The sequence below is a fragment of the Dermacentor albipictus genome, chromosome 8 (assembly GCF_038994185.2).
Source record: "Dermacentor albipictus isolate Rhodes 1998 colony chromosome 8, USDA_Dalb.pri_finalv2, whole genome shotgun sequence".
Classification (NCBI taxonomy): domain Eukaryota; kingdom Metazoa; phylum Arthropoda; class Arachnida; order Ixodida; family Ixodidae; genus Dermacentor; species Dermacentor albipictus.
In genome coordinates, this window is record NC_091828.1 from 124,805,891 (window position 1) to 124,830,000 (window position 24,110).

Sequence of the window (24,110 nt, forward strand, 5' to 3'; positions counted from 1 at the left end):
TGCGGTGTTTTTTTATCTGTAATGTTGAACTACGCTGCATTTCAGAGAAACTAAAGACTGAATTTAGTGAGCTTGAGGAACTTCTGGTGATCCACCACGGCAATAATCCGAGAAGATACTCTAAAGTCACCAACGTCACAAGTGGCGTACACACACTTAGATTTCGTTGCGAAATTCAAAAAATGGAACGTAGGTCTACATTTTCTTTCCTAATAATAAACCATTTACCGCGGAATCAACGAAAATCGACTCTTGAAAGATAACTTTTGCGTTCTTCTTTGAAATATCTCCTTGTGGTTCCCTTAACGTCCTCTCTTATCACTTGTCTCTACATATCCCTCTCGCATGCTTCGTTCGTACGCAGTGTCAGCACGTCTGGCATTCCGTAGACGGCAGGCAGTGCGCGCACGACCGAGACTAGATTCTCGGACCGAATAAAACCCCTCCATCCACGCGTCAACACCGCTTTTGCTAAGTAGCGCCAGCCTTTGTTGTGAGCCGCTATTCCCTGATTCGTCGCTCATACCAGTTTCGCTTCCACAGTTTCCGCTCCCGGGGTTTCCGTTTCCGGTCGTTCCGCTTCCGGAATTTCCTGTTTCTGAATTTTCGCTTGTTGTACGCTCGCACCTCTATGCAGAAGTGACGTCGCTTCCACCTAAATGAGAAGCTGGGGCTACGCAAGCTCCGCTTGACGCCAGAAGCTGAGGGGGTGAGCGAAGAAGGAGCGTGGAGGAGGAGGGTAGGTTGGCGGTACTTAACCTAGTCGGCGAAAACGTGTACGGAGGGGTTTTACGACCGACGAACGCCGCGCACCGTGGCAAGGGTTCGCCGAGGGGTTCATTCGGCGCAGGATTTCCTGCGCGTGTTGGACGCAGTCGCTGGTGCGACACACGTCGCGGTCCACGACTTTGGGGTTCGGCACTCGGTTGGCCATGAACAGCAGCAGCGTGGCGAACAGTGCCAGCACGGGCACCATGATGGCCGCCATCACCAGGCGCGGGAATCGGTGTTTCAGCCGCAGTGGCCACGACAACATGGAAGAACCCACTTTCTGCGTCGGCGGAGTCGTTCTTGGCCGCGTCGGGGACTGTTTGCCTGGTAGGCTCTTGACCGGAGACCACACCTGCGACGTGTTTTCTCGTTGACACGGTAGGCCGCTGCGCGAAACCACACGCACGAAGGCGGAAGATCGGGAAACGGGTGTCTTTTTCATATCTTAATAACCTTACTTTATCGATCAGTGACGTTTCTTACGGATTTATAGCATCCTATATTATACAGGCAGGGCCCCAGGACCCTATCGAGGTTTATAGAATTCACGGGTCGGATTTTTACACATACGACTATCGGTGAACTGCAAGAGTCACAAATAAAATAAGTAGAGATATCGCAATCCCATTTGTGGAGCGCAGAATAGATGAACAGGCGCGTCGCCTGTTAAAAGCGTCAAGCAAATGAAACTACGAGCGACCACTTATATTTGGAGACTCTCTAAGCGTTGTCGAGGCTTTAGTGTCGCTGCAAAAGCATAAAAATTTTAGCGTGGTTGCTTGTGCTAGTTGGTAATCCATGATAAAAACGACGAACAGCACGAAGGACAAGGACTGTGAGAGACGACATAGACTGCGCTGACTTGCAACAATATTTCATTGGGTTGCCACATCATGTTTTTATAAACAAGACGGGGCATGCGCAAAAAATCATACGTGGTCACAAGGAGTGTTCTAACAGCAAGTCATTCTACTGAGAACATGGTCACTTATTCTTAGTACAATAATTGCTGTTAGAACACCCCATGTGACCGCCTTTCATTTTCTGCGCATGCCCCCTCTTGTGTATATACACACGCTCTGGCAACGCAATAAAATATTGTTGGAAGTTAGCGCAGTGTATGTCATCTCTCACAGTCCTTGTTCTTCGTGTGGTACGTATATTCTAGCAGAAAAAAAATTGTGTTTTACCATTAAACACACCTGTGCACTGTTTCTGCATCTAACCAACGCATCGTACTGTGCTGGGCGTTTGGACACAGAGACATCTAGTGCGCATTACTTGCCGATGAAATCGCCACATCCACATCAACAAAAGGTTTCAACTCTTCCATAGCTGTCCGCGCAACAGCCCTGAAACATTTCATTCTTTAAAAAAAATTAAAGGGCTATTGGCAATGCTTGAACGATTCCCAAATCACGACAAACTGATGCCCCGTTCTGTCGCGAAAACAAGACATTCTCCGTCGACAGCTGGCGTGATGCAAGCAATGACCTCCCCTATGATCCAGAGCAGCGAAGACAAAGCGCACACCGCGCGCGTGGGAGAGTGGCTTAGGTTTTAGATGCTGCCGTGATTGATGACGTCATCAGTGTTCCGTTGAAATGGAAACGGGGGCTATGGGGCACACGCAACCAGGTGGCGCTGAATGTACAGTTAGCGCCTCCGTGAGCCGTTCTTTTGAAATCGGTTGGGTGGCGAAGCGTCGACACTGACGGAAGGGAAATAATGTATATATAAACATATATAAATAAAAATAATAAAAAAAGAAAGGTAAAGATTGCCCCTCGCTTCGGTGTCTAGAGGAGGAAGAAAGGCTCAAGGCAGACGCACGCAATATTGGCGTTATTAATGCTGGAGAGGTTTTCTGCCTTAGGTATATCAAGGACACTCACGATATGCGGAACATGGAAGCGCAGTCTGTCCGGGGATGCCCAAGGGGGCCGAGACATGACAGCACTTCGGACTGCCAATGCCTGTCGCCTAATCCATGGCTTGCTTGCTGTGGAGTCGAGGTCGGCTGGGTTCTGCTCAGCACTCATTCCCGACCCGAACTGTGGCTGGATCGAAGAGCTTTTTGTGGGCATGTCACCTGCATAAAAGAAAGCACAGTGCACCGACTGACCGACCGACAGACGGACAGACACACTGACTGGCTGATTCGCTGGCTGGCTGGCTGGGTGGCTGGCTTGCTTGAATGACCGACTGCATTTACTACTGATTTACAGATAATAATTGGTTCTGTAGACATATTGCTCTGATCATCTTAATGTCTCACTTCACAATGAAGAAGTTCAACAAGGAGAAGAAGAAATCTTGTTCCCTTGTTAGAGTTCAAGAAGCCACCAGACGACTGAGTGCAACATAACACCAGGCTTCATTATAGCCAAGAGACATTCTTATTTATGGAAAGGCAAAAGAGAAACGAAGAAACAAAGAAACCACTACATTGATTTTTTTCCTGATGCCTGCGAATGCCAGGATAACGCAGTGCTGTGCAAAATTGTGTATCTTTGTCTTTGAGCGTGCGCACGGACTTCGCCTCATGGTGGTGTATACCAGTTGTATTTCCAAGTTCGATTGCCTCTTGAATTATTATGATATTGTTTAGCTTTCTTCGACGGATGATCTATCCGGCTTCCTCCAGTGTGACCCCCATCCCCCAACTCCTCCCGTGCTGATACCTGCTAACATAATTTTAAAAACACAATAAATCGATCTCTGATCTTGTTTAATATAAGGACGACGTAAGGGCACTTCCTTCATTATTCGCCATTATAAAGAGGGATTACAACGAAGGCGCCAAATAAAACAACGGACGAAGGAAGGAGACACGACATAACCACCTTGTCTCGCGTCTCCTTCCTTCGTCCGTTGTTTTATTTGGCGCCTTCGTTGTAATCATGCATAACCAACTCGCCCACCAGCACTTGCTCAGTGATTATAAAGAGGCAATCTTGAATTTCCATAGTGGTATTGTTAGCATGGCTAACATTTCCAGCCTCTCTGCTTACTGTTGTACTCATAGACGAAAAAAAATGTTTGCGCAGAACGAAGAATATCAACGTGAACGCGACAAGCATTGAACCAATGCTAATGCGCCATGTATGAGGCGTGCAGACAGCGGGGGGCTCTCTCAAGCTTCCTTCTGCACACGCTGCGCCATCTCGCAGAGCCGGCACGAATTCCTCTTCTTTTGTGAATATCTATGCAGAAACGATTGTCGATAACGGCCAGCATCAAAGTAATCACGAAGATTTTTTTTCGTTATTGAAGAGATGCACTTACCCCATGGCACACCCCCAGTGTCAATCACTCAGTGACCCAAGTTGTTCCGGAGCTCGGTACTGTCAATACAGGGCCGAAACCCATCAGATCACGAACCACCCGTTTACCCAAGTTGACGGGAAAGCGATGAGATAGAAAATTACGGCAGAATTCATTGAATGATGACTGCCGCCGGTAATGCGATTAGCATTCGAGCAATCTAGCGATGCACTGTCTTTCGGGAGTCACGCGTATTTAGCATTATGGTGGTCATCGGGAGACTTTTCGCCTCTTCGGCTGTGTGCGATATACTCCGGTATCATCCCACTTTGCTATGGCACTCGGTTGTCAAGGTCGCCCGTGAGCATGGAGGCATGACGATGACTGTAGGATGCCAAACCAGTGGCGCCGATGAAATTACGAAGGAGGAATGACTTCTATGGAGCTGCAAAGGCGGTATGAGGAATAGGACATGGCAACAATCAGATGACGAGCTTTAACTTATTACTATGGCGTAATGACGACAGGGTAGCACCCACAACTTGAGGACAGTGACATAGTGAAGACAGCCGGTATGACAAATGCCGAATGGCGAAGCTGGAATCACGAAAACGACACGACACGGTGGCATGATGAGAACGGCATGACAGCGAATGCATGGTAGCGACTGTGTGACGACGACGCAAATGACGATGTTATGACAACGGCACCTAACCACAATTGAATGGCGGCCGCATTACGCAGAATGACGAAAAAATACTGATGTCGTTGGAAAGCTACGAAAGCGATATGACGACCACGGAATTACAACACTGGCAGGATGTCACTTAAGTGATGAGAATGATAAAATTACAGCGTGACGAAAGCACGACGGCCACCGCATTGCGACGATGTGGTGACGACGATGGCACGACGAGAGTCGGATGACAAAGCTAGTATGACGGTGATGCAACGATCACGACGTCACAAGCACAATCCCATACCTTGTGGCCCAGCTATTAGGTAACTTGGTCCACTGAATCGGAGTAAAAGGCGGCACGATGCGAGAGTCAGAGGACGAAAAAGGAAGGACGATGATTGAACAATTACAGCGGCATCACGACGTTAGTGTGACAATGAATGCGTAACGACTGTATGACAATAATGGCCAGACGATGACGGCACGGCAAGAGTTCAATGACAAAACTGGAATGACGATGATACAACAATCATGACATCAAGACCACGAACACATACTCCAAGCAGGTAGTCAGCTTGGACTTCACTCGCTAGATAGATAGATAGATAGATAGATAGATAGATAGATAGATAGATAGATAGATAGATAGATAGATAGATAGATAGATAGATAGATAGATAGATAGATAGATAGATAGATAGATAGATAGATAGATAGATAGATAGATAGATAGATAGATAGATAGATAGATAGATAGATAGATAGATAGATAGATAGATAGATAGATAGATAGATAGATAGATAGATAGATAGATAGATAGATAGATAGATAGATAGATAGATAGATAGATAGATAGATAGATAGATAGATAGATAGATAGATAGATAGATAGATAGATAGATAGATAGATAGATAGATAGATAGATAGATAGATAGATAGATAGATAGATAGATAGATAGATAGATAGATAGATAGATAGATAGATAGCCCGAAAATGGCTGAAGTACACAAATAATGTTAATCGCATTAAATAACATGCATAGGTAGAGGCGACTGTCTTACTCAAGCGCCTATGCAGGTCCGAAGCGGCAGAGCCCCACTCTGTACAGGAAGCACCCTGAGGTGATGTGATCATTGCGGGAGGTGTCAGTGTAGGGGTGAAGAGGTCGAAGGATGCGATAGGATCGATGGAAACTTGTTTGTTCTTGCAGACCAGCAATGAATTCGAGGCATTGAGAGTGGCTGGCAACGGGTCACTGGTCCGCGGACTACATTCTAGCTCCTGCATCGAGAGAGCAAATGAAGGTGTGACACTTTTGATTTGGCCGCAACAGTCCAGTTTACTCAGGTAACTAGGTTTACCAGCTGTACTAAGTATCTTTTTGCTAAAATCAGTGCAATTGTTTTCGAAAAAGGGTGGCTATATGTTCGTTTTCGTAAATAAATATAAGCTGATATATTGAGTGCTTCCCGGCTTTCAGAAAAGCTGTAGGAGCTAAATGTGGAACAGTACTCACATGACGTTTGTTCCGGTACGTGTAGTATGAGCGGTACATCCAATATATATATATATATATATATATATATATATATATATATATATATATATATATATATATATATATATATATATATATATATATATATATATATATATATATATATATATATATATACTCACAGCAGAGTGAAACAATGTTTTCGCAACACATATGGTATTTCAGATCATCATTAGCAGCAGCAGCCTATTTTGTATCCACTGCAGGACGAAGGCCTCTCCCTGCGATCTCTCTTTACCCCTGTCCAGCGCCAACCGATCCCAACTTCCCCGTGCGAATTTCCTAATTTCATCACCCCACCTAGTTTTTTGCCATCCTCAACTGCGGTTGCCTTCTTTTGGCACCCATTCTGTAACTCTAACGGTCCACCGGTTATCTAACCTATGCATTACATGACCTACCCAACTCTATTTCTTTTTCCTAATGTCGACTAGAATACCGGCTGTTCCCGTTCGCTCTCCGATCCACACTGCTCTCTTCCTGTCTCTGAACGTTAGGCCTAAGATCCTTCGTTTCACGGCTCTTTTTGCGGTCCTTGTTCTCTAGCTTCTTTGTCAACCTCTACCTTTGTGCCCCATATGTCAGCACCGGTAGATTGAATAGATTGTACCCCTTTTGTTTTCGGTCATAATGGTAAGCTTTCAATCAGGAGATGGTGATGTCTACCGTATTCACACCAACCCATTTTTATTCTTCTGTAAATTTGCTTCTCATGATCAGGGTCCCCTGTAAGTAATTAACCTAAGTAAACGTACTCGTTCGGATACTCTAGAGGCTGACTGGGGATCCTGAACTCTCGTTTCCTTGCCAGGCAATTGTTCAACCCCACTCTTACACTGCTCCTGTTAAAGTGCTCATTCATTTGTTGCAATTTGTTTCCAGACACAGAAAAAAAATACAGGCAGTTGATGACGGAAAATTGATCACATTTTTGTATCCTTTATTTTTACCCTTAAAGAAAGATGTTTTCCACTCTAACATCAAAGTGAAAGTTTTGTCGCAGTTCTGCAACGATATCCATTAGGACATTGGAGCGGAAAAAATTTAGATGTTTTTTTTTCTGCTACGGGTAGCGAATAATTTGTAAACAACAATGGCGAAGAACATATATGCAAATATAATGGACGTGTGACGTGAAATGTAAACTGAAAAATTAACTTCGGCCACTTTCGAAGCTCTAATCGATAACGGACACAGTTGGCGCAACGGCAAGAAGATTTGATGCTTGATGCTTCACGTTATTTTTTTCAACAGGATTCAAACTACGCAACGTACAATTCCATATACAAGTCAGGCTTTGTTTAGAATTCTTCATAATTTCTGGTTCTTGCTATGCAGACGTGTTTTAACATTAGCATCGACCATTAGGTCACGTAGCCAAACATTTATTCTCGGTGCCTTTTGCAAGTGAGTGAGTGAGACAAGATATTATCACGTTAGTCGTCCAATTATGATTGGGCCACCAACGTGACACTATATAATACCCATGCCAAACACCAACTTTATTGTAATGCAAGTTGTCTACCATACCTTACGCTTCATTCCAAAGAGAACTACGGACGTCAATTAGCGCATCTGTCATCCACTGACGTCACATCTTCATTGCACAAAAGCAACCGCAAGAAATGGCAGCGGGTAAGTAGTAAAACAAATTGATCGTGACGTTTCGCACAAAACAGACAACGCCTGGTTCGGCAATTTTTGTTTCAGGCTTCGGTACTAGTTTGGCGAGCGTGGCATTCGGACTTTCGTACCTGAAGCTTTCCGTGCGGCCCCAGTGCGGCCTTCGGGATGGGCCTGGCATGGGACCCGGCGTCGTCCTGGTTGACGGCCACGGGACACTGCTGGTAGGGAGCGTCGCCCTTTGTAAGTCCCGACGAGCGTCTCGGCTTGAGTATCCCCTTGCCCTGGCTGAGACTGCACTGGGATGCCCTCTTGACAGGCTCTTCGGGTACCGGCGACATATCCATAGCAGGCTGCAACAGCCTCGGAACTTGCGAGCCTTGTTCAGTTCCGTGCAGTTGAGTGCCACTGATCGTCGGTGCCGCCAAGTCGACGAGCCCCGGGCGAACGCAGGTCTTCTCCTTGCCGTCTAGGAAAGATTGCCGCTCGGGAGAATCGCTTTTGGGAGGGCCAGAAAAACGTCTGGGCAACGCTAGTTCGCTGTCCCGCGGTCCGCTAGAGCTCCCGGACGCCTTCCTCGTTGGCTGTCCTAGGAGAGGCGACATGTCGATGGCGGGCTCTAGCAGCTTAGGACCCTGTAACTGAGTGCCTTGCACTTCCCGCGACAGACTGGTCATCGATGGGACCAGGTAGACGGAACCCGGACAAACTGAGGTCTCTTTGCCACCTAAGGGAGACTTTAGGCCGGGAGAATCGCTTTCGGAAACGCCCGAATGCCCGGGCTTCGGTAGTACGTTGTCCTGGGCAATAGAACGCCCAGATACCTTGTTCATCGGCTCTTCTAGAACAGGCGGCATGTCTCTGACAGATTCTAACAACTTTGGTACTTGCGGGTCTCGCTCAGTCTCGTGCAAGTCTCGCGTACCATTGGTCATCGGAGCAGCCAGGTCGGCTGAGCCGGGATGAACGAATATTTCCTCTCTGTCAGCTGAGAGGTTTTGATGGCCGGCAGAATCATCCTTGACAACGCCTGTAGAAAATCTGGGCTTCGATAATTCGTCGTATCCCGAAAGGCTGTGCGGTGGCACTTTCTTGACAGGATCTCCGAGGACCGGTGGCTTGTCTTGAACTGGCTCTGCCGGTTTACCTACTAGCGAGCTTCGTTTGCGCCCGCGTGCAACCTGCACGCCTGAAGTCACAGGCTTGGTCTGGTCCGTATACTTTGAAGGAGTGCAGTCTTTCTCATGGTCGGCCGCTATGAGACCTCGCCGGTCCGAGAATACGCTCTGAGAAACTACCAAGTTGGGTGCGGACTGGGGCATCACTTTGGACTGCGAAGGACTACACTGCAACGCACTCTTATCAGGCTCTGCAAGGTCCAATGGCGCGTCCTGGATGTGCGTCACCAGTTTTGCAGAGAGCGTGTTATGTTCGGGAACATTGGGGTCTGAAGTTGCGGTAGGCATCTCGGACGTCTTCTCCGCAGGGAGGCCAGTGCGCCCAGCACTGAAAACGTCCCGCAGAGGCCGCTCCTCGTTGCCACGTCTCCGCTTGCTCATTTCGGTTGTACTCCTTCGTATACGGTTCGGTTAGGATGGGCGCACTTGAAGCCCTATCTCGTGAGCCCAGTGCCAAAACACGCTGATGTTGCGATAAACGAGGGACGCCGTCGAGAATGATACTGAGTCCTCGAGAAATCGTAGCAGCTGCGCCTTTCCGAGAAAGATCGACTTCTTCGTTCTCCGAAACCCGCGCGCTCACCTGAATGACACCGCAACCACTTCTTTTCATCATGCCGACGATACTCAAAGCAGAGAAAGATATTACTTGAAGCTCCGCTCTGCAAAGTTGGCTTAGGATTAAGTACACCAGTAACAGTATAATTTGCAGCCTCGACACTAAGTTGTAGTCACAGAGACGTTTGTTGCGCAGTGTTTTATTTTTTTGACTGAAACAAAGTGATTACCCTGCTAATTATTGTAACTTTATTCTACCTATCTGCTCAGCAATCATTTCACTGAAACTGGTTGTTCCAAATTCTTTATTAAGACTGTATTCATTCTTTCCTTGATTATAACCACTTTTAAAATTTTCCCTTCAGTTAGTCTGATTGCTCGCGCGCATACTAGCCTGTTATTCCAGCAGCTCCTTTCATTCGTTCTTTTTCCCTTTACTTTGTTTTTCTCTTGTTCAAATAAGAAGTCGCGTAAGCTACCTCGCGCCGCCCGATTCCTGGCGTACGCCCCTCTGTGGGTACGTGGCATAAAATACTTGCGTAATAATCATCATCATCGTTATCTTCATATGTATCAACTGCTTCATGGCCAAAGCCCTATAGTGGATATCACCCACCCTCGATGCTCAACAAAAGCAGCATGCATGTGCGACTTGGACGTTGCGCCAGTTGGTGGTCTTCGTAATGTGGCACGTTTATCGCATGCGTTGTGTCTGCAATCCGTGATGCCTTTCTTTCTTTTCGGCACTGTACTTACTGTGTTAGTAATCCTGTGGTCGGGTGACTAGGGTTTGGAATATACTAAGGAGCGTGTAGCTTTAGGCTTTCGATGCGTCTGGGTAACCAAAAAAGACTTTTCATTTTTGGCAACTTTTTTTTTTGCTACACTTAACTCGGATAGCCATTCTCTGCCTCAAATGAGGCATCTTCGTTGGAATCCAGCCATGAGGACGCTGCTTATTCAAATGTATAACATTACTGCGGCTACAAAACTATTACCTTAATAAATTTCCAAAAATGAGCTGTTCATTATTTTATTTTGTGTTTACATTAAGTTCATATTTCTAAAATTTTTTATACCTTTCATCTTATTTCTGCGTTATGCACTACATTTTAGGTTCGATTTTCGTTAAAAATCAATTAATACTACTTGTAAAGTCACTAGCTACTTGTCCAATTTGCCGTACTACGTATTAGCCATTGATGAGAAGTAAAATTAAACGAAATGTCTAAGAACGGAAGACAGGCCAATCATCTGGCAGCTGAAGTTGACAAAAACAGTAACGACGAATAGACTGGAAAGAGAATAAGAGCAATGAAGATGAGAGCAATCAGCGTTGCAAGAGTGAAATAACTTAAAGAAAACAACAGATAGTGCATACGTAGAAAGGAGGCATTCAAAGCAATATAGACCTAGTAATTCAAATATAACAAGAATGAAGTTCCCCTCTCTGCCAGAGCGGATTATGATTTGTTGAACAAGCGTTCCTATAAAAACTTGGAAGACGCTTAAGTTTCGCCATATTTCGTTACGTTGATGATTACCTGATTTTCTGCAATAGGGAAGAATTCGATTCCGCTGCTACCTCATTAAGTGGGCAATTTAAACTTTATGGAGGCGGATTAAACTTTACCAAGGAATTTCTTCAGTGGCGCGTAATTCAGTTACTAGACATTTCATTGGTCTTCGAACAAAATCACGTTTGTTGGCAGTACTTCCCAAGATCTTCGAAGCCGTTGTTAAACTTTCAATCCAAGCATTCCAAAATGGCAAAAAACGGAATTGGTATGCCGTGCCTTATATCTTCCCTCGCCAGATCCTGCATGCACAAAATGAGCGCCAATTTTAATGCACAGGTCCAGCGCCTATTAGAAGCAGGTTATCCTAGCGTTGAAGTGGCCACTGTGGCTGAACGCCTAAAGAAGTCGGTTTCGAGTTGGGACGGACGTGATTACAGAAAGCAGCAATAGCAAAAAAAAAGAGTAGTGGCTATTCCGTACTTACATTCAGTATCGCACAGGCTTAAAAAAGTTGCAAGTAGATATGATGTTAATGTTGCTTTCACTGCTCCCAATAAGCTAGGTAAGATATACGCTACCGTACAGGGAAAAAAGGAGCGGGTAAAAGGCAACAAAAGAACAGATATTTGTCCAGTGAAGCACAATAAGAGCAACAGTTATCCTGACTGTCGTATGTGTGCAGTTTATAAAGTTCTCTTTAGCTGTGGCCAGTTCTGCGTGGGGCAAAGCGGGCGGTATATCAATCAGAAGCTAATGGAGCATAAAAGGTCGCTAACTGGCGGATCGCCTTCTAATCTTTCCTTACATTGCAAAGATTTTAACTGCACGCCAGAGTTAGATGAAAGCGCGATATTGTACAGGCATAAGAATGAAGATACGCGTCTTATGGTAGAGGCAGGGCATATCTATAATGGCGGAAGTGCGTGCGTGAGTCAGCCTTCGATTACTTTACATAAGGAAGAGATTAAGTGCCTTAGCAGTTACCTCTCACGTAGGCCGGCACATATACCCGACTGACACGTGGTGATACCATTTCGGAGTATGCGCAGGCGAGTTTTGTGTCTTCTTTCTTTTTTCGCCCCAGTGATCCTTTCAGTTGATAGTCGGCGTTCGCGTTGTCCACTTTTCTTGTGTCCTGTCTGCCGGCCTCACCTCATTTTTTTTTTGCATAATGAATCCTTACCAACTAGCTGAACGTTCTGCCGTTCTAAGCATCTAAACACATCACCAAAGAACGTTGACATTCCGACAGACGCATGGCAATGCGAAATGGCTAGCACTGGAATATTTTGTCCTGTACTCGACTGGCTTTTTCTTTAATATTACGTAATCTTGTGCCTATCTATTTTTCTGGCCGAGTTTATGGCAGCACCTCTAGCGCTACGTAAATTATACTATTAAATAATTTTTCTATTCTTAGTGATTCACTATGTGTTTGCTCTTCCCTTTAGGTGTCCAGTGATTCGGCCGTGCTAAAACTATTTTGCCTGACACTTCCTGCCCATCTGCAATGCGTTCGTTCGATAAGGACATCTAGGGTGCGATCTTGTACGCGTTCCAAACTCGAACGGAGGCGGTCCGTTCTTTCCGTCGCGAAATTGGCGGTCCGTTCTGTTGCGTTCGTCCGATAGCAGACAACACGGAATGATTGACAGCAGATATCACTTCAGAATTGACGTCATGGCGTTCGACACCGTTCAAACTGACCAAGCGTGTGCGGCTCGGTGGAACGGACCGCCTCCGTTCTATTTTGGAACGCGTACAAGATCGCACCCCTAGTCACAAAGGTTTGTTTTTGCACGGTACTGCCGATTTAATGGCAAAGACGTCACTTTGCGGAACAGAGCTTGTTGTTTTACCGCTGACACCACATATCACGGCGGATAGATTTCGTGTACGTTCAGTTATGAAAGCATTAGCACACCCAGTACTGATCGCTTTTTCAGGTTATAAGCAGCAGGTATTTCCCCTAGCGTCGCGAATTTTGCAACACAAGGATGCTTGAGACCTCCCTCACAAAACTGCGTTGCCGCATTCTCTCCCTGGACTTCTAATTGCGAGTGTCAGGTTGGGTACTCTCCCCGCTCCTGCTATTTTGTTAAAGATGAAGAAACGATTCATCATTTCCTTCTATCTGGTCACTGCTTTACTGCGACAACAAAAAGAACATTCAGACTACCTCTTTCAATACATGGCTTGGACTTGACAGAACCTGTTATTCTTTCGTTTGCGGCCTCCGCTCTGGGATTCAACTAAAGGGATATTTGCTTCGCTGTCCAGAAACTTATTATGGAATCTAACCGAATGGCCGGTTGATCCCTTATCTTTTTCTTTTCTTCTTTGCGTACCTTTCAATTATTGGGTATTCATTTTTCCTGCTATCATTGCCTTCATTTTAACAGATAATTCCACCTTCTACGGCACTCCGTCGACAGCGACTTTGAAATTTTATTTGCCATTGTAGCTCGCCCATATCGGGTAGTGGTCACGTGTTGTGGAGGCAACGACAAAGAAAACAACGCTGGGACGCGTCCACGCGAAGCGCGTGCCTCGGTTTGCAGGAGGAAGCAGAAGAAGCAGAATCGCCTCGGAGTGCGGATGCTCTGGTCTCTCGCTCTGCACGGTTCGACTCCCTGCCCTGCGCCAGCCTTTCACAGCCACGACACCCCGCAGTGACTGGTCCGTTACTTCGCCTTCGTCATGTCGTCCAGCGACGACGAACACGAGGTACGTGCGACCGTCTTTACCCGCTAGCATCTGCGGACCCTTGCTAGACGCGCTTTGTCGACACGATTCCGTTCTTGCCTTGTGACGTTTGTAAGTGCGTCGAGACAGGTAGTGGGGTCCTGGACTGAGGTCGTTTTGTCACTCTTTAGGTGATTGTAAAATATATCGGGAAGTATTAGATGCACTAAAAAGAAAATCTAAATCAGCTTGAAATAATAGGATATTTTTCAAAACTCTGGACAATTTCATGATAATTGGGTAGTTATGAGAAGGACAAAATGGAGATAAAGTTTAAATTTCTTTCTTAATTTTGCGTTTGAACTCCAGCGCCGCTGCGCCACTGTCTAATGAGGATTTCAAAAAAAGTTTGTTTGTGTTAGTGTTGTTTCGGCTCAGTAATATTTCCCGAAGCCTGCTAAGTTTAGTCTTTGGCTCTAACATAATGCAGCGTAGTCCATGCTTAGGAATAAAAGATTAAATAGACCTGTGAGTACGCCACGAACGTTTCTGACATGACGGCAAGCATGTGTGGAAACTTCAAGGTGGGGTTCCCACCTACGTCTTTTTTCTCTTTCCTTGTTTCACGCTTTTTCTGGTTCACTCAGGGTCCTTTCGCAACAAAGGTAGTTTCTCGTTCTTATAGGGCAAGTTCCCACTAAACATTAGATTAGTTTTCTCTTTAGTGTCACTTTTAAGCAGGTTTTCTTCAGTGATGTGACACTGACACGAAAATGATAAGCGACATGGTGGGGCTAAGGACCTGACCCATTGCGTCATCTCGGACTAGCGCAACCGAAAGCACAAAACAAACTTCGACAATGTTGTACTAATTAAAGGAATTGCACGTGCATTTTTGCGCAAGTTGGAACTCCTCTGCTCATGTGCACACGCCAGGACAAGTGATGGATTGGTGGCGACTAAGAAAACGCTCCACCCCAACTAATGTCTTCGCTTGGCAAAGAGGACCTAGAGACGAGGTCTGTGTCTTATAAATCGTGTCCAGCAAGGCTCTTACCTGACTCGAGGCCTGCTCATCAGGAGACGTGATGTTTCGCGAAAAAGATATACTTAATTTTAAATTGTGAAATATGATTTGCAAGAAAGAAAAATGGAGATAAGGTTTTGGTGTAGATGCTAACCTTTCCCATTGTTGGCTTTAGCTTGCAGGCCTCAAGCATTACTAAGCTCTTTTATTCACGCTATTCTTTTCTTTGCTATTGGACCATATTTCTGACGTGTGCATTTGTTTTGTTGCAAATCTTTCCCAGGTGTACGGCCGCGAGAATTACAAGAGCCGTGCACACAAGCTGGCCACCCTGTTCATCATGACTGCTGGTAGCGCCAACGCAAGACAGTTTCCCACGATGTTCATCGTAAACGGAGGAGGTGAGACTTTTGTAGCTCTCAAGGGGGGTACTATTTGTTTACTGCGGTGATCTCTCAAATTTGCAGAATTTATTTCTCACAGGCACGTATACTCATGTACATGATATCTAGAAGGAAGAAGGGAAGAAGAGCTGTGTGGAGTTGGAACTCGATCAATCTCTGGTTTCACACAAATGGGAAACCACACATATGAACACTACACGCAGCCTATAGTACGCAAAAATACACATCAGCAGCAGGATTGTTTGAATGCACCAGAAACATGCTCAAATGCATATTAAGACACCAATGACATCAAGAAATGACATCAGAAAATGACATCCCTGCTGCTACTCGTAGTGAGCGAAGTACAATGAGTCTTGTTTGCTTCCTGCAAGCAGATATAAGTTTATTCATGCATTCGGAAGAGTGTGCTGAGCGTGCTTTCCAATTTCCCCATGCAGTGCCGTTCCTGCTGGCGTATCTAGCGTTCCTCGGCGTCGTGGCGTTCCCCATTATGCACCTGGAGAGCAACCTAGCCCAGTTCGCTGGAGATGGGAACTTCGGAGTCTTCAGCGCAGTTCCGCTCTTTATTGGTGAGTTCATGCGGCATTTCTACACCTGAATCGCTACGCTTTGTACAATTAATCATTTCGCAGCGAGAAAAAGCTTGAAAAAAGCACGTCAATTTACACGTTTTTCAAGTTTCGCTATTAGTTTCACCATGCGAACTCTTGCTAATCAAAATTAATCTGAGCCGCAGTAACACCCTGCCCCCGTTCGCTCTCTAAATCACGCTCGCCTTCGTTCTGCCTGCACCAAGTGGTGATGACGCGCTGTGTGCGCACATCGCAGGCGTGGGCTACACGATGAGCCTTTACGCGATCGTGCACATGGTTGCCGACTCGGTGCCGGTGTCCGACCAGCTGCACTACCTGTTCGACTCGCTCCGGCAGGCTGGCGGCAACGAGTGTCGGAATGGATTGCTGCTGGCGTCCAACCGCACCTGCTACGTGCCGAGGCACACGCTCGTGAGTCTCGCTCGCTGCGAGCATGGAGTCCTTCGCGGTGCAGTTTGAATTGAGCGGAGTGTGGACATGGGAGATACGCGACACTCCTATTGATCCGCGAGACTCCTATTGCGTCATTTGCAGGTCGCGAATTGCAATGAAACGCGAGGCCATTATGCTTGTGAAGATACTTGGGTTTTTGTAGTTCATTATCTCAAGACGCATGGGGCGTTAGAGAGGATTTGGATAACAGGCTACAGCTGTGACATAATTTAATGTTGGCACTGTTGGTAATGGCAACAATGGAAATGGAGATATAAGTAAGCACTCGGGCAGCATATGGGCACCCTTGGCTCAAATGGATGATCAACACATGATACGAAAGACGAGGGGTTGCTTAAAACAGCAACCCAAGTTGGTATACCGTGCTGAAGTGACTAGCGCAGGAGTGGACACGAGTCACAAAAGGGCGACAAGGACAAGCGGAACTTCCAACTGGTGTTTATTACAAAAAGATTAGGAATGTATACTCTCGCGCACTTGATCGCATTCAGTTGCACATGCGCAAGACAACATGGTTATCACAAGCAGACAAGAGCGCACCATGGAGGGGACACGGAAGTCGCGCATGTCCTTGTCGCCCTTTTGTGCCCCGTGTCCACTCCTGCGCTAGTCGCTTCAGTTGCATAAAAATTGGGTTAGTGTAATAAAAGTTATCAATAAACATAGACGCGCATTCTTGAGCGCATGCAAGATCGGGTAAGCGAAGGCTTACATGGTTAAGGGGATAGCGTAACGACGATAATTGGACTCTTCAAACTACGCCATTAATTTTGCGGTGTGCTTTCCCCAAAGGTTCTGGCTAAAATTGTGCGGTAAAACTGGCGCATCGCCTATTTCGCCGATTGTCCTTACGATCCCCATCGTTGTATTGACAGGCAACAGTAGCCAACATTACGTTTTTGAGCACACCTTCGTTTAAGCAAAGCGCTTCCTCGAACGGCATGGGTTGCAGGACAGGTGACGCACTAATATTCCTTCCATTTTCGGGGAGATCGTATTGTTGTATTAAGCGTGATCTTCAATTTTCTCCTTCGCGGCTTTCACCATGGCCTCCGAAACTGTAAACTACTGGACGCGCCGGCAATCTCGAAGCTAATGATTGCTCTCAATAACATACGGCCTTTTACTTCCCTGCGGCTGTCTCGCAGTCACTATGCAGGACCACCCGTGCTCAGCTCGCAGAGGCGTTTCGACGGCATTCCCTGAATCAAGGAATTCCGGTGGTGGAGTCAGGAAGCAAAGGCGCGCATGTGGTCTTGGTACCTCCCGAGATCTTCCGCCACGATATGGCCGGCTGCCTGCCCGGAGTGTATAACTACCTGCAGCCGTACCAGCCGTACGTCTGTGTCATAAGCAATACTTGCGGCGAGTGATTCGTTAATGAACAAGATTTCTGGACTGGCTCGTTGCAAGTTTAGGGGAGCATGATTTACCGTCGTCAAATACAGATCAGTCAGATGTTCACCACAGACAAACTTCCGGTAGGCAGAGCTACGGAATTACTGCTGTCTAGAATCGGGAGGAAAAGGGCCGAATATCAGTGTAGACTGACAGCACCAGATTGCAAAATTGGTTTTGGAAAAACAGTGTGCTACGCTGGCTAAATGTACTCCACACTTCAAGTTGTTATCTTCCGCAAGTGGAAAATGGCTAAATGTCACCGAATCCTCCAACTGCCACGTTCACCATTTCTATTTCACTCGTATTCCCGCAGCCGCCGCCATGCCAACTGGCTTGAGGAGAGCTCCTCGGCCCTGAGCGAGATCCAAGCGCAACCCCTACTGTCACTGGCCGCCGTCTGGATGGTGGTGTTCGCACTAGCACACCAAAGATTCAACAGGGTGAAGTGGGTACGTGCACACCGGTGTTGAAGTGTGTACATTCGATGGAAATGGGCCCATGGTTTAGAACAGCTAAACGTCTTTGGCGGAAGCACTCATATTTCAGCTGAAGTGCCCCAGGAAAGAGCTGATAGGAGTTTACTATAAGAACTAAAAACGCGACAGCGTTCCCGTCGACCCGCCAAGGGGTGCAAGACAATGGGCTACGGCGCAGCGACTATGCGCCCCGCATTGGACGCGGTGAGCGTCGAGCAACGCAGCGTTCGGCGCGGCAACGAAATGTGCGCCTGAGCAAGCGACGCACGCCTGAGCCTTAGAAACAGCTCGTTTCTAAGGCAACACCGCATTCACTAGAGGCGCTTTTGTACCGCTTTGAAGCATCGTACTCGTGGCTCAGTGGTAGCGTCTCCGTCTCACACTCCGGAGACCCTGGTTCGATTCCCACCCGGCCCATCTTGCAAGAGTTGAGCCAAAGCCACCTAGAAACAAGCGCAGCTGCTTATATACCGCCGCGACGCCGCGAGCGACGGCGCGAGTTGGAGCCCCGTTTCTCCTCTGTCGTGACGTCACGGTGTCACGCGCTATGGCATGGGGTCAAAGGTCATTGAAGGCGACACCGCCGCGCCTGAGGAGCTGGGTTGAGCTCTCGTAATATGCTTCGCATAAAAACAGCAGGCAGATGGGACACAGTGGCGAACGGCAAAGAGAAGTGCTGTCTCCGCACTACTGGCTTTTCCTACTGAGCCACGTACCAGTCGCGGTGGCTGAGTGGCTTTGCTATTGCGACGCTGTTGATTACCGACCATGTTGGCCCCAGCCTGATGGAGTCGAAATGCAAAAATACTGGTCTGCCGTGCTTTGGATACATGTAGCAAGAATCTCGGGCGGTCAAAATTAATTCGGATTCCCTTACTGGGTTTGTCTCTCATAACCTACTCAGCCGTTTAGGGACGGTAGACCCCATAATTTAATTGGGCCTTGTAGCAAACCCCCACGTAAGCACAATCCTGATGGGAGGGACGGACTGCCTACAGCTGCTGTGCCATAATCCAGGATTGAGGTGGTATTAGCCGCCATATAAAGCTACGTCTTTCCAATGAATTGGTACATTTATCGATCAAATGATCGATTAACTTACTGACTTCGCAGGTTCTGTACGGGATGGTTTGCATCCACGTGGCCACCACCCTGCTCCTGCTGGTGCGAGGCGCCACCCTGCCCGGTGCCATGAGCGGCCTCGGCACAATGTTCTACAGCGACTGGAGCTACGCCGTCAATCTCGAGGTCTGAGGTTCACCGTCCATCAACTGCCTGACTTTCCCATTGCTGAACTAGGAATGCCGTCGAGGATACGGCCAGAAATGTCTGTTTGACCCCATGCCACTAGCTGTAGCCTTAGCTAAGGGTTGTTGTCAGATTGATACTTCTTTTTTTGCGTAGCCTAAGTGAAACAAAGCTACTGCTACACGTTGCATGCGCAATCAGAGCAGTGCTCATATACAGCCACCACACCGTGCCACAGTCTTTAGGCGGTCAAATGCGCTGCGTACAATCGCCCGCAGATGTGGTCCAACGCATTGTACGTGTCCCTGGAGAGTGTCGGCGTCACCGGCTCCATCTACCTGGGCATCGTTCGGTTCAACAACTTCAAGAACGTCTATCAGCGGTGAGAGGGCTTGCCACTAGCTGAGAGGTAATCTTTGGGGCTGTTTCGGTGAGGCGGGAAGGTGAATTTCTTTTTTCGTCACGCGATATCTTGTTATATGGGAATTTCGAAACAAGTTCGGCAACGCGAACATTGACAATTTCGTCTGCGATCATATGTCGACTCTCGTTTTTTTATGTTGTTTTTGTAAGTTGGTAATTATGAACGTTCTTTTTATGCTTCCTCATTTAGAGTAATGCAGGAAAATTTATTCTGCTTTCACTTCTTCGACGTCTTCTTAGATTTGGCATGATTCGAACTTTCTCGTTAAAGCCTTTCCTGATGTCCAGTTTTAAAAGAATATGTGCCAAAAAAGTTTACCGAAGTTTGAATTTTTGCTTGTTTTTTGCTTGCTTTTGCCTATAGTTACTACAAGAAATTTTTGTATAATGCATAGCCGAGCTTCTCAATGAATATAACTACGCTGACGTCGACAGCCGACAGCAAGGGCTTATGAATAGTCGTGAACCTCGCATCTCGACGCAGGGACGTGTACTTCGTGTTAGTTGCGGACACGGCCACGGAGGTACTTCGGACGGCGATCGCGTTCATGTTCCTTGGCCACCTGGCGTCGACCGTCGGCATTGATGTGCGCATGCTTGTCGGCATAGGTGCGTTTCGCTGGCGATGTCTGCCCTCCTAATGCGGTTCTTTACATCACTGTAAGAGCAGACGAAGTTGTAAAAGCGATGTGTGATTATTCAAACTGCTACCTAAAGCATTATGTGACAAGCATAAAAATACTTCAGAAAATTCGTGCCACAAGGACCCCACAGATTCCCCAGTCTGCCGAAGCGTCTGACAAGCTCCTCAATGGTTGCCCTTCGGTGTCACCTCGCTCATCTAACGCGGAGTTTTAGCCCGTTTAGGGTTTTGCTGCTACTTGAAATAAAATTATCACAAAAAATGCCACATTCTCACCACAGCATTTCAAAGTGGTGCATAAGGCAATATGCCTGGTGTTGCTCTTTCTAATAGAGAAGCACTTCAACGATCATATTTTTTATATAGAGAGGCGCTGTGCATTCTAAAGACCATACTCGCATGTCTGCTTTCTGACTGCAAGTTCTTACACTAGAAGTCTCCTCTTTCTTTATATTTTATATGTATATCTCTATATATAACAATGTATTTGTCATGCCAATGGCTTCCACTGCGCTGAACGCCCAATTTGATCTGACACGGCTCTGTATATTTCCAGAATCGGGCGTAGTCGTGGGCATCCTGCCTCAAGCCATGAGCGTGGTGCCGTACCAGGAGCTCTGGGGCCAAGTCCACGCCCTGTGGTTACTGTCGACGATGCTCCCAAAGTTTGTGAGTGCCCATTCGACCAGGCTTAATTGCTGCACGTGCACGGGCGCCTTTCACCGGTGCGTTCTTTTGAGGCGGCAGTAATGCCGCATTGCATTGCTCGTTTCTCTTTTGTGTTATATGAGTGCTGATAGAAAATGGGGAATGGTACACGCTTATGTTTTCTCGCAATACTTCGTGTAAAATATCTTTAAATGAAAGGTTTCATGTTGGCTCGGCGGCTGTCGAGCCTGAAGCGAGGACACTCCTTTGGCTTCTTCATTTTGTAAATAAAAAATGGCTGCTGCATGAGTGCTTGCGTTTGGATAAAGAGTGATGCTGCTCAAGCTGATTGCTGTGAAGGTGAATGACGGCAAGCATCTGTGTCGTGTGTTTATTCTTTTTTCTACGCTGAACCAGACTGAAAAAGAGACACAAAAGGTGTGCCTTCCGCTTCTAAAAAAAAAACTAAAATTTTATACCGTCATAGGGATCGTCGAACACGGGAGCTGTTTGAGGCGTAGGTTATAAAGAAGAAAGTGCGTATATGTATTAGCAATCTTTCCAGTTTTGTTGCTGATTGTGAGGTGCAATTTCTTGGCGCATGGTTGTGACGGCAGCAATTCTAAATGGCCAATCGGCATGATGAAGTCATTTTTATCTTTGCATATATATATATATATATATATATATATATATATATATAATGTCATGCTTCACCCAATAAAATTCAGTTGTGAGCCTGCGCGCGTTCTGTCCCCTTTTACTTCTGTTGTCCGTGTGTTTATAGCGCAGTAATCCCTTATTACAAGATTCGTGGTTATCGAGACATAAATAAACCCATTACATTATCTTCGCCTCGCGATTTTCGCAGTAACATTTGATTCAGTGTCTTTTGAGAGTGATTCATTGACAATCGAAAGAGCTCAATTGGCATGCTGTCCCATTTCCCACAGCTCATAGTGCCCGACATCATCATCGAAGTGCTCACTCCTGCCCAGCCATTCATTTTGTTGAACCGGACACTGATTTACTTCTTCTTATGCGTATCCATCCTCATGACCAGCGCATTTGTCTGCAGTCCGGTGAGTTTTTGTGTCATGTTCCCTATTTACACAACATCACGAGCTTAGGTTTCCATTGCTTACATTGAAAACTACTGAACTGTGTTTTCCAATTGCAGAGAAAAAGTGCCTATTAATCCATAGTTAATTATCTGGAGAATCACAGTTTCTGTCACAATACGCTAGCTGTATTAACTGTAGATGTCACAGTAACGTTACGCATCCTGTTTTTCCATTAACGACTTTACCGTCGATGCATCCGCACCGTCTTGACATCGCGCTTGTGGACAGGCTGTCCTGCGTATCTGAACCCAAGTCATGCGACATGGCTTCCTTTATTGGCAACGGTGAAGCTTCATTACCTAAAACCCCGGAAATATTTATATTGCCGCAAGTGGTCATTTATTCGCGTCTTGCACTGGTGATACGTGCTCGACTAACATGGAAGACGAAGAATAGAGCGTCTTTTGTTTGTTGCTGGTGAAGATGCTGGCTCTTAACGGTTCCTGTACTTAGATTACGCGTGGCGATATTGTTATGGACGTGGCTTTGCCAAGTATGAAATCCGACCGACTCCTTAGGCACCATAATTACTTTGTCTAGCACAAAACAACGGACACAAGAAATACGACCCCCCAGGACAAGGCGCTACTCTCAATTGACATAATTTTATTGCGTCACTGCTTTGTAGAGAACATATTCCAGAAGAACAAGCGCAGTGAGCACCATGTGCAAGAAGCACTACAACATCCGATCACCAGAGCGCACTCATGTGACAGAATAAAAAAAAACATATTCAGCGCTGTAGAATGTTAAAGAAGGCACACAAATGCACTGCGAACCCAGTGACTGCATGAAAAAAGCTTCCGATAATTCTCGGGCGCTGGTATCACGGCTCTTTATTGAAAATCGCAGTATCGTGAAACAAAGCTTTGACAAAGTAATACAAAGTAAAAGCTTTTACAAAGCTTTTACAAAACAAAGTAATTATGGATTCGCACAAAATAGCCCGCCAAAGCATTGTGCTGACCTACCCTTAGGCTTGCCTGTCCCTTTTAGAACCACGTGTTTTTCCTTCGGGAACAGAAGCCGTACAGTGAATGTCGTGTTTTAACTTTTTCGAACGCTCCTGGGATATTGCTGGCCGCAGCTGCCGGGAGCTGCTGCTGTCCTGCCCAATTTGAATAACTGCTTCACGAAGGGATCGCTTCACATGGAGTATAAGATGTCCGTCGGATCTGCATAGTTTTTTATTTCACTAATCTGCATCTTGAATGCACGTACGTAAATTCGTTTACCCAACAATCTAGACAGAGAAACAGCCGTCCCCAAAGCTGAAATAATGAAGGAACGCGTAAGGTGTGGACATTGTGGTATAATTCGGCTTCAATCTGCGGCAACCGTCGTATTCATTTAGCTTTAATTTCTATTTGTCTTCATTATTATGAAGTTTATGGTACATTTAACGCACAATTTTGATGTTGCGCACAATCTGCCACTGTGTTTCAGGGCGGTGCCAACGTCGCAGCTATTATTGCTCACAATCACGACCAGAACCTGCGCTTCGTGGTGCTTTTTCTGGAGTCCGTCGCGCTGCTGCAATTCTATGGTAGGTAGCTGCACGATTGCTATAGGTCTCTCTGCAAAAAATTATGACTGCTATAAAAAAAAAGGAAGTGACACAATCGCTCAAGCAGTTACTGTATTTCTCAGAATAACACCTGCAGTCAGTCACACCGGAACGTGCCTAATTTAGCAAAACTAATCCATGCTTTTGCATTTCGCCTCCTAAGCACAAGCATTTGTTTCATCGTTGCTGTTACAGGTGCCCGCCGAATTGATATTGCTTGCAGAATGATGACTGGACGTGAATGCAGCGAATTCGTGA

At 46.3% G+C, this 24,110-nt stretch overlaps 2 protein-coding genes across 6 annotated transcripts in view; one reads left to right on the plus strand and one right to left on the minus strand.

Annotated features, from left to right (window-relative positions):
• LOC135900768 (uncharacterized) overlaps window positions 1–9,618 on the minus strand; it is a 28,036-nt gene extending 18,418 nt beyond the window's left edge. For all 5 annotated transcript variants that reach the window (XM_065430330.1, XM_065430327.1, XM_070524411.1 and 2 more), the window contains exons 1-4: window positions 8,033–9,618; window positions 5,782–6,001; window positions 2,667–2,863; window positions 814–1,123 (exon numbers count right to left, since the gene is read on the minus strand). In XM_065430330.1, the coding sequence (XP_065286402.1) occupies window positions 814–1,123; window positions 2,667–2,863; window positions 5,782–6,001; window positions 8,033–9,460 (2,155 nt within the window). In that variant the 5' untranslated portion in view covers window positions 9,461–9,618. The remainder of the gene's footprint in view (window positions 1–813; window positions 1,124–2,666; window positions 2,864–5,781; window positions 6,002–8,032) is intronic.
• Window positions 685–24,110, plus strand: part of LOC135900728 (sodium- and chloride-dependent glycine transporter 2-like) — a 26,264-nt gene continuing 2,838 nt past the window's right edge. Inside the window, exons 1-14 of the mRNA XM_065430269.1 lie at window positions 685–739; window positions 13,700–13,884; window positions 15,153–15,270; window positions 15,714–15,845; window positions 16,105–16,280; window positions 17,471–17,658; window positions 18,037–18,172; window positions 19,313–19,447; window positions 19,726–19,829; window positions 20,355–20,479; window positions 21,070–21,182; window positions 22,115–22,243; window positions 23,732–23,831; window positions 24,048–24,110. The exon at window positions 24,048–24,110 is cut by the window's right edge and continues 38 nt beyond it. Of these exons, the coding sequence (XP_065286341.1) occupies window positions 13,858–13,884; window positions 15,153–15,270; window positions 15,714–15,845; window positions 16,105–16,280; window positions 17,471–17,658; window positions 18,037–18,172; window positions 19,313–19,447; window positions 19,726–19,829; window positions 20,355–20,479; window positions 21,070–21,182; window positions 22,115–22,243; window positions 23,732–23,831; window positions 24,048–24,110 (1,546 nt within the window). The 5' untranslated portion in view covers window positions 685–739; window positions 13,700–13,857. The remainder of the gene's footprint in view (window positions 740–13,699; window positions 13,885–15,152; window positions 15,271–15,713; window positions 15,846–16,104; window positions 16,281–17,470; window positions 17,659–18,036; window positions 18,173–19,312; window positions 19,448–19,725; window positions 19,830–20,354; window positions 20,480–21,069; window positions 21,183–22,114; window positions 22,244–23,731; window positions 23,832–24,047) is intronic.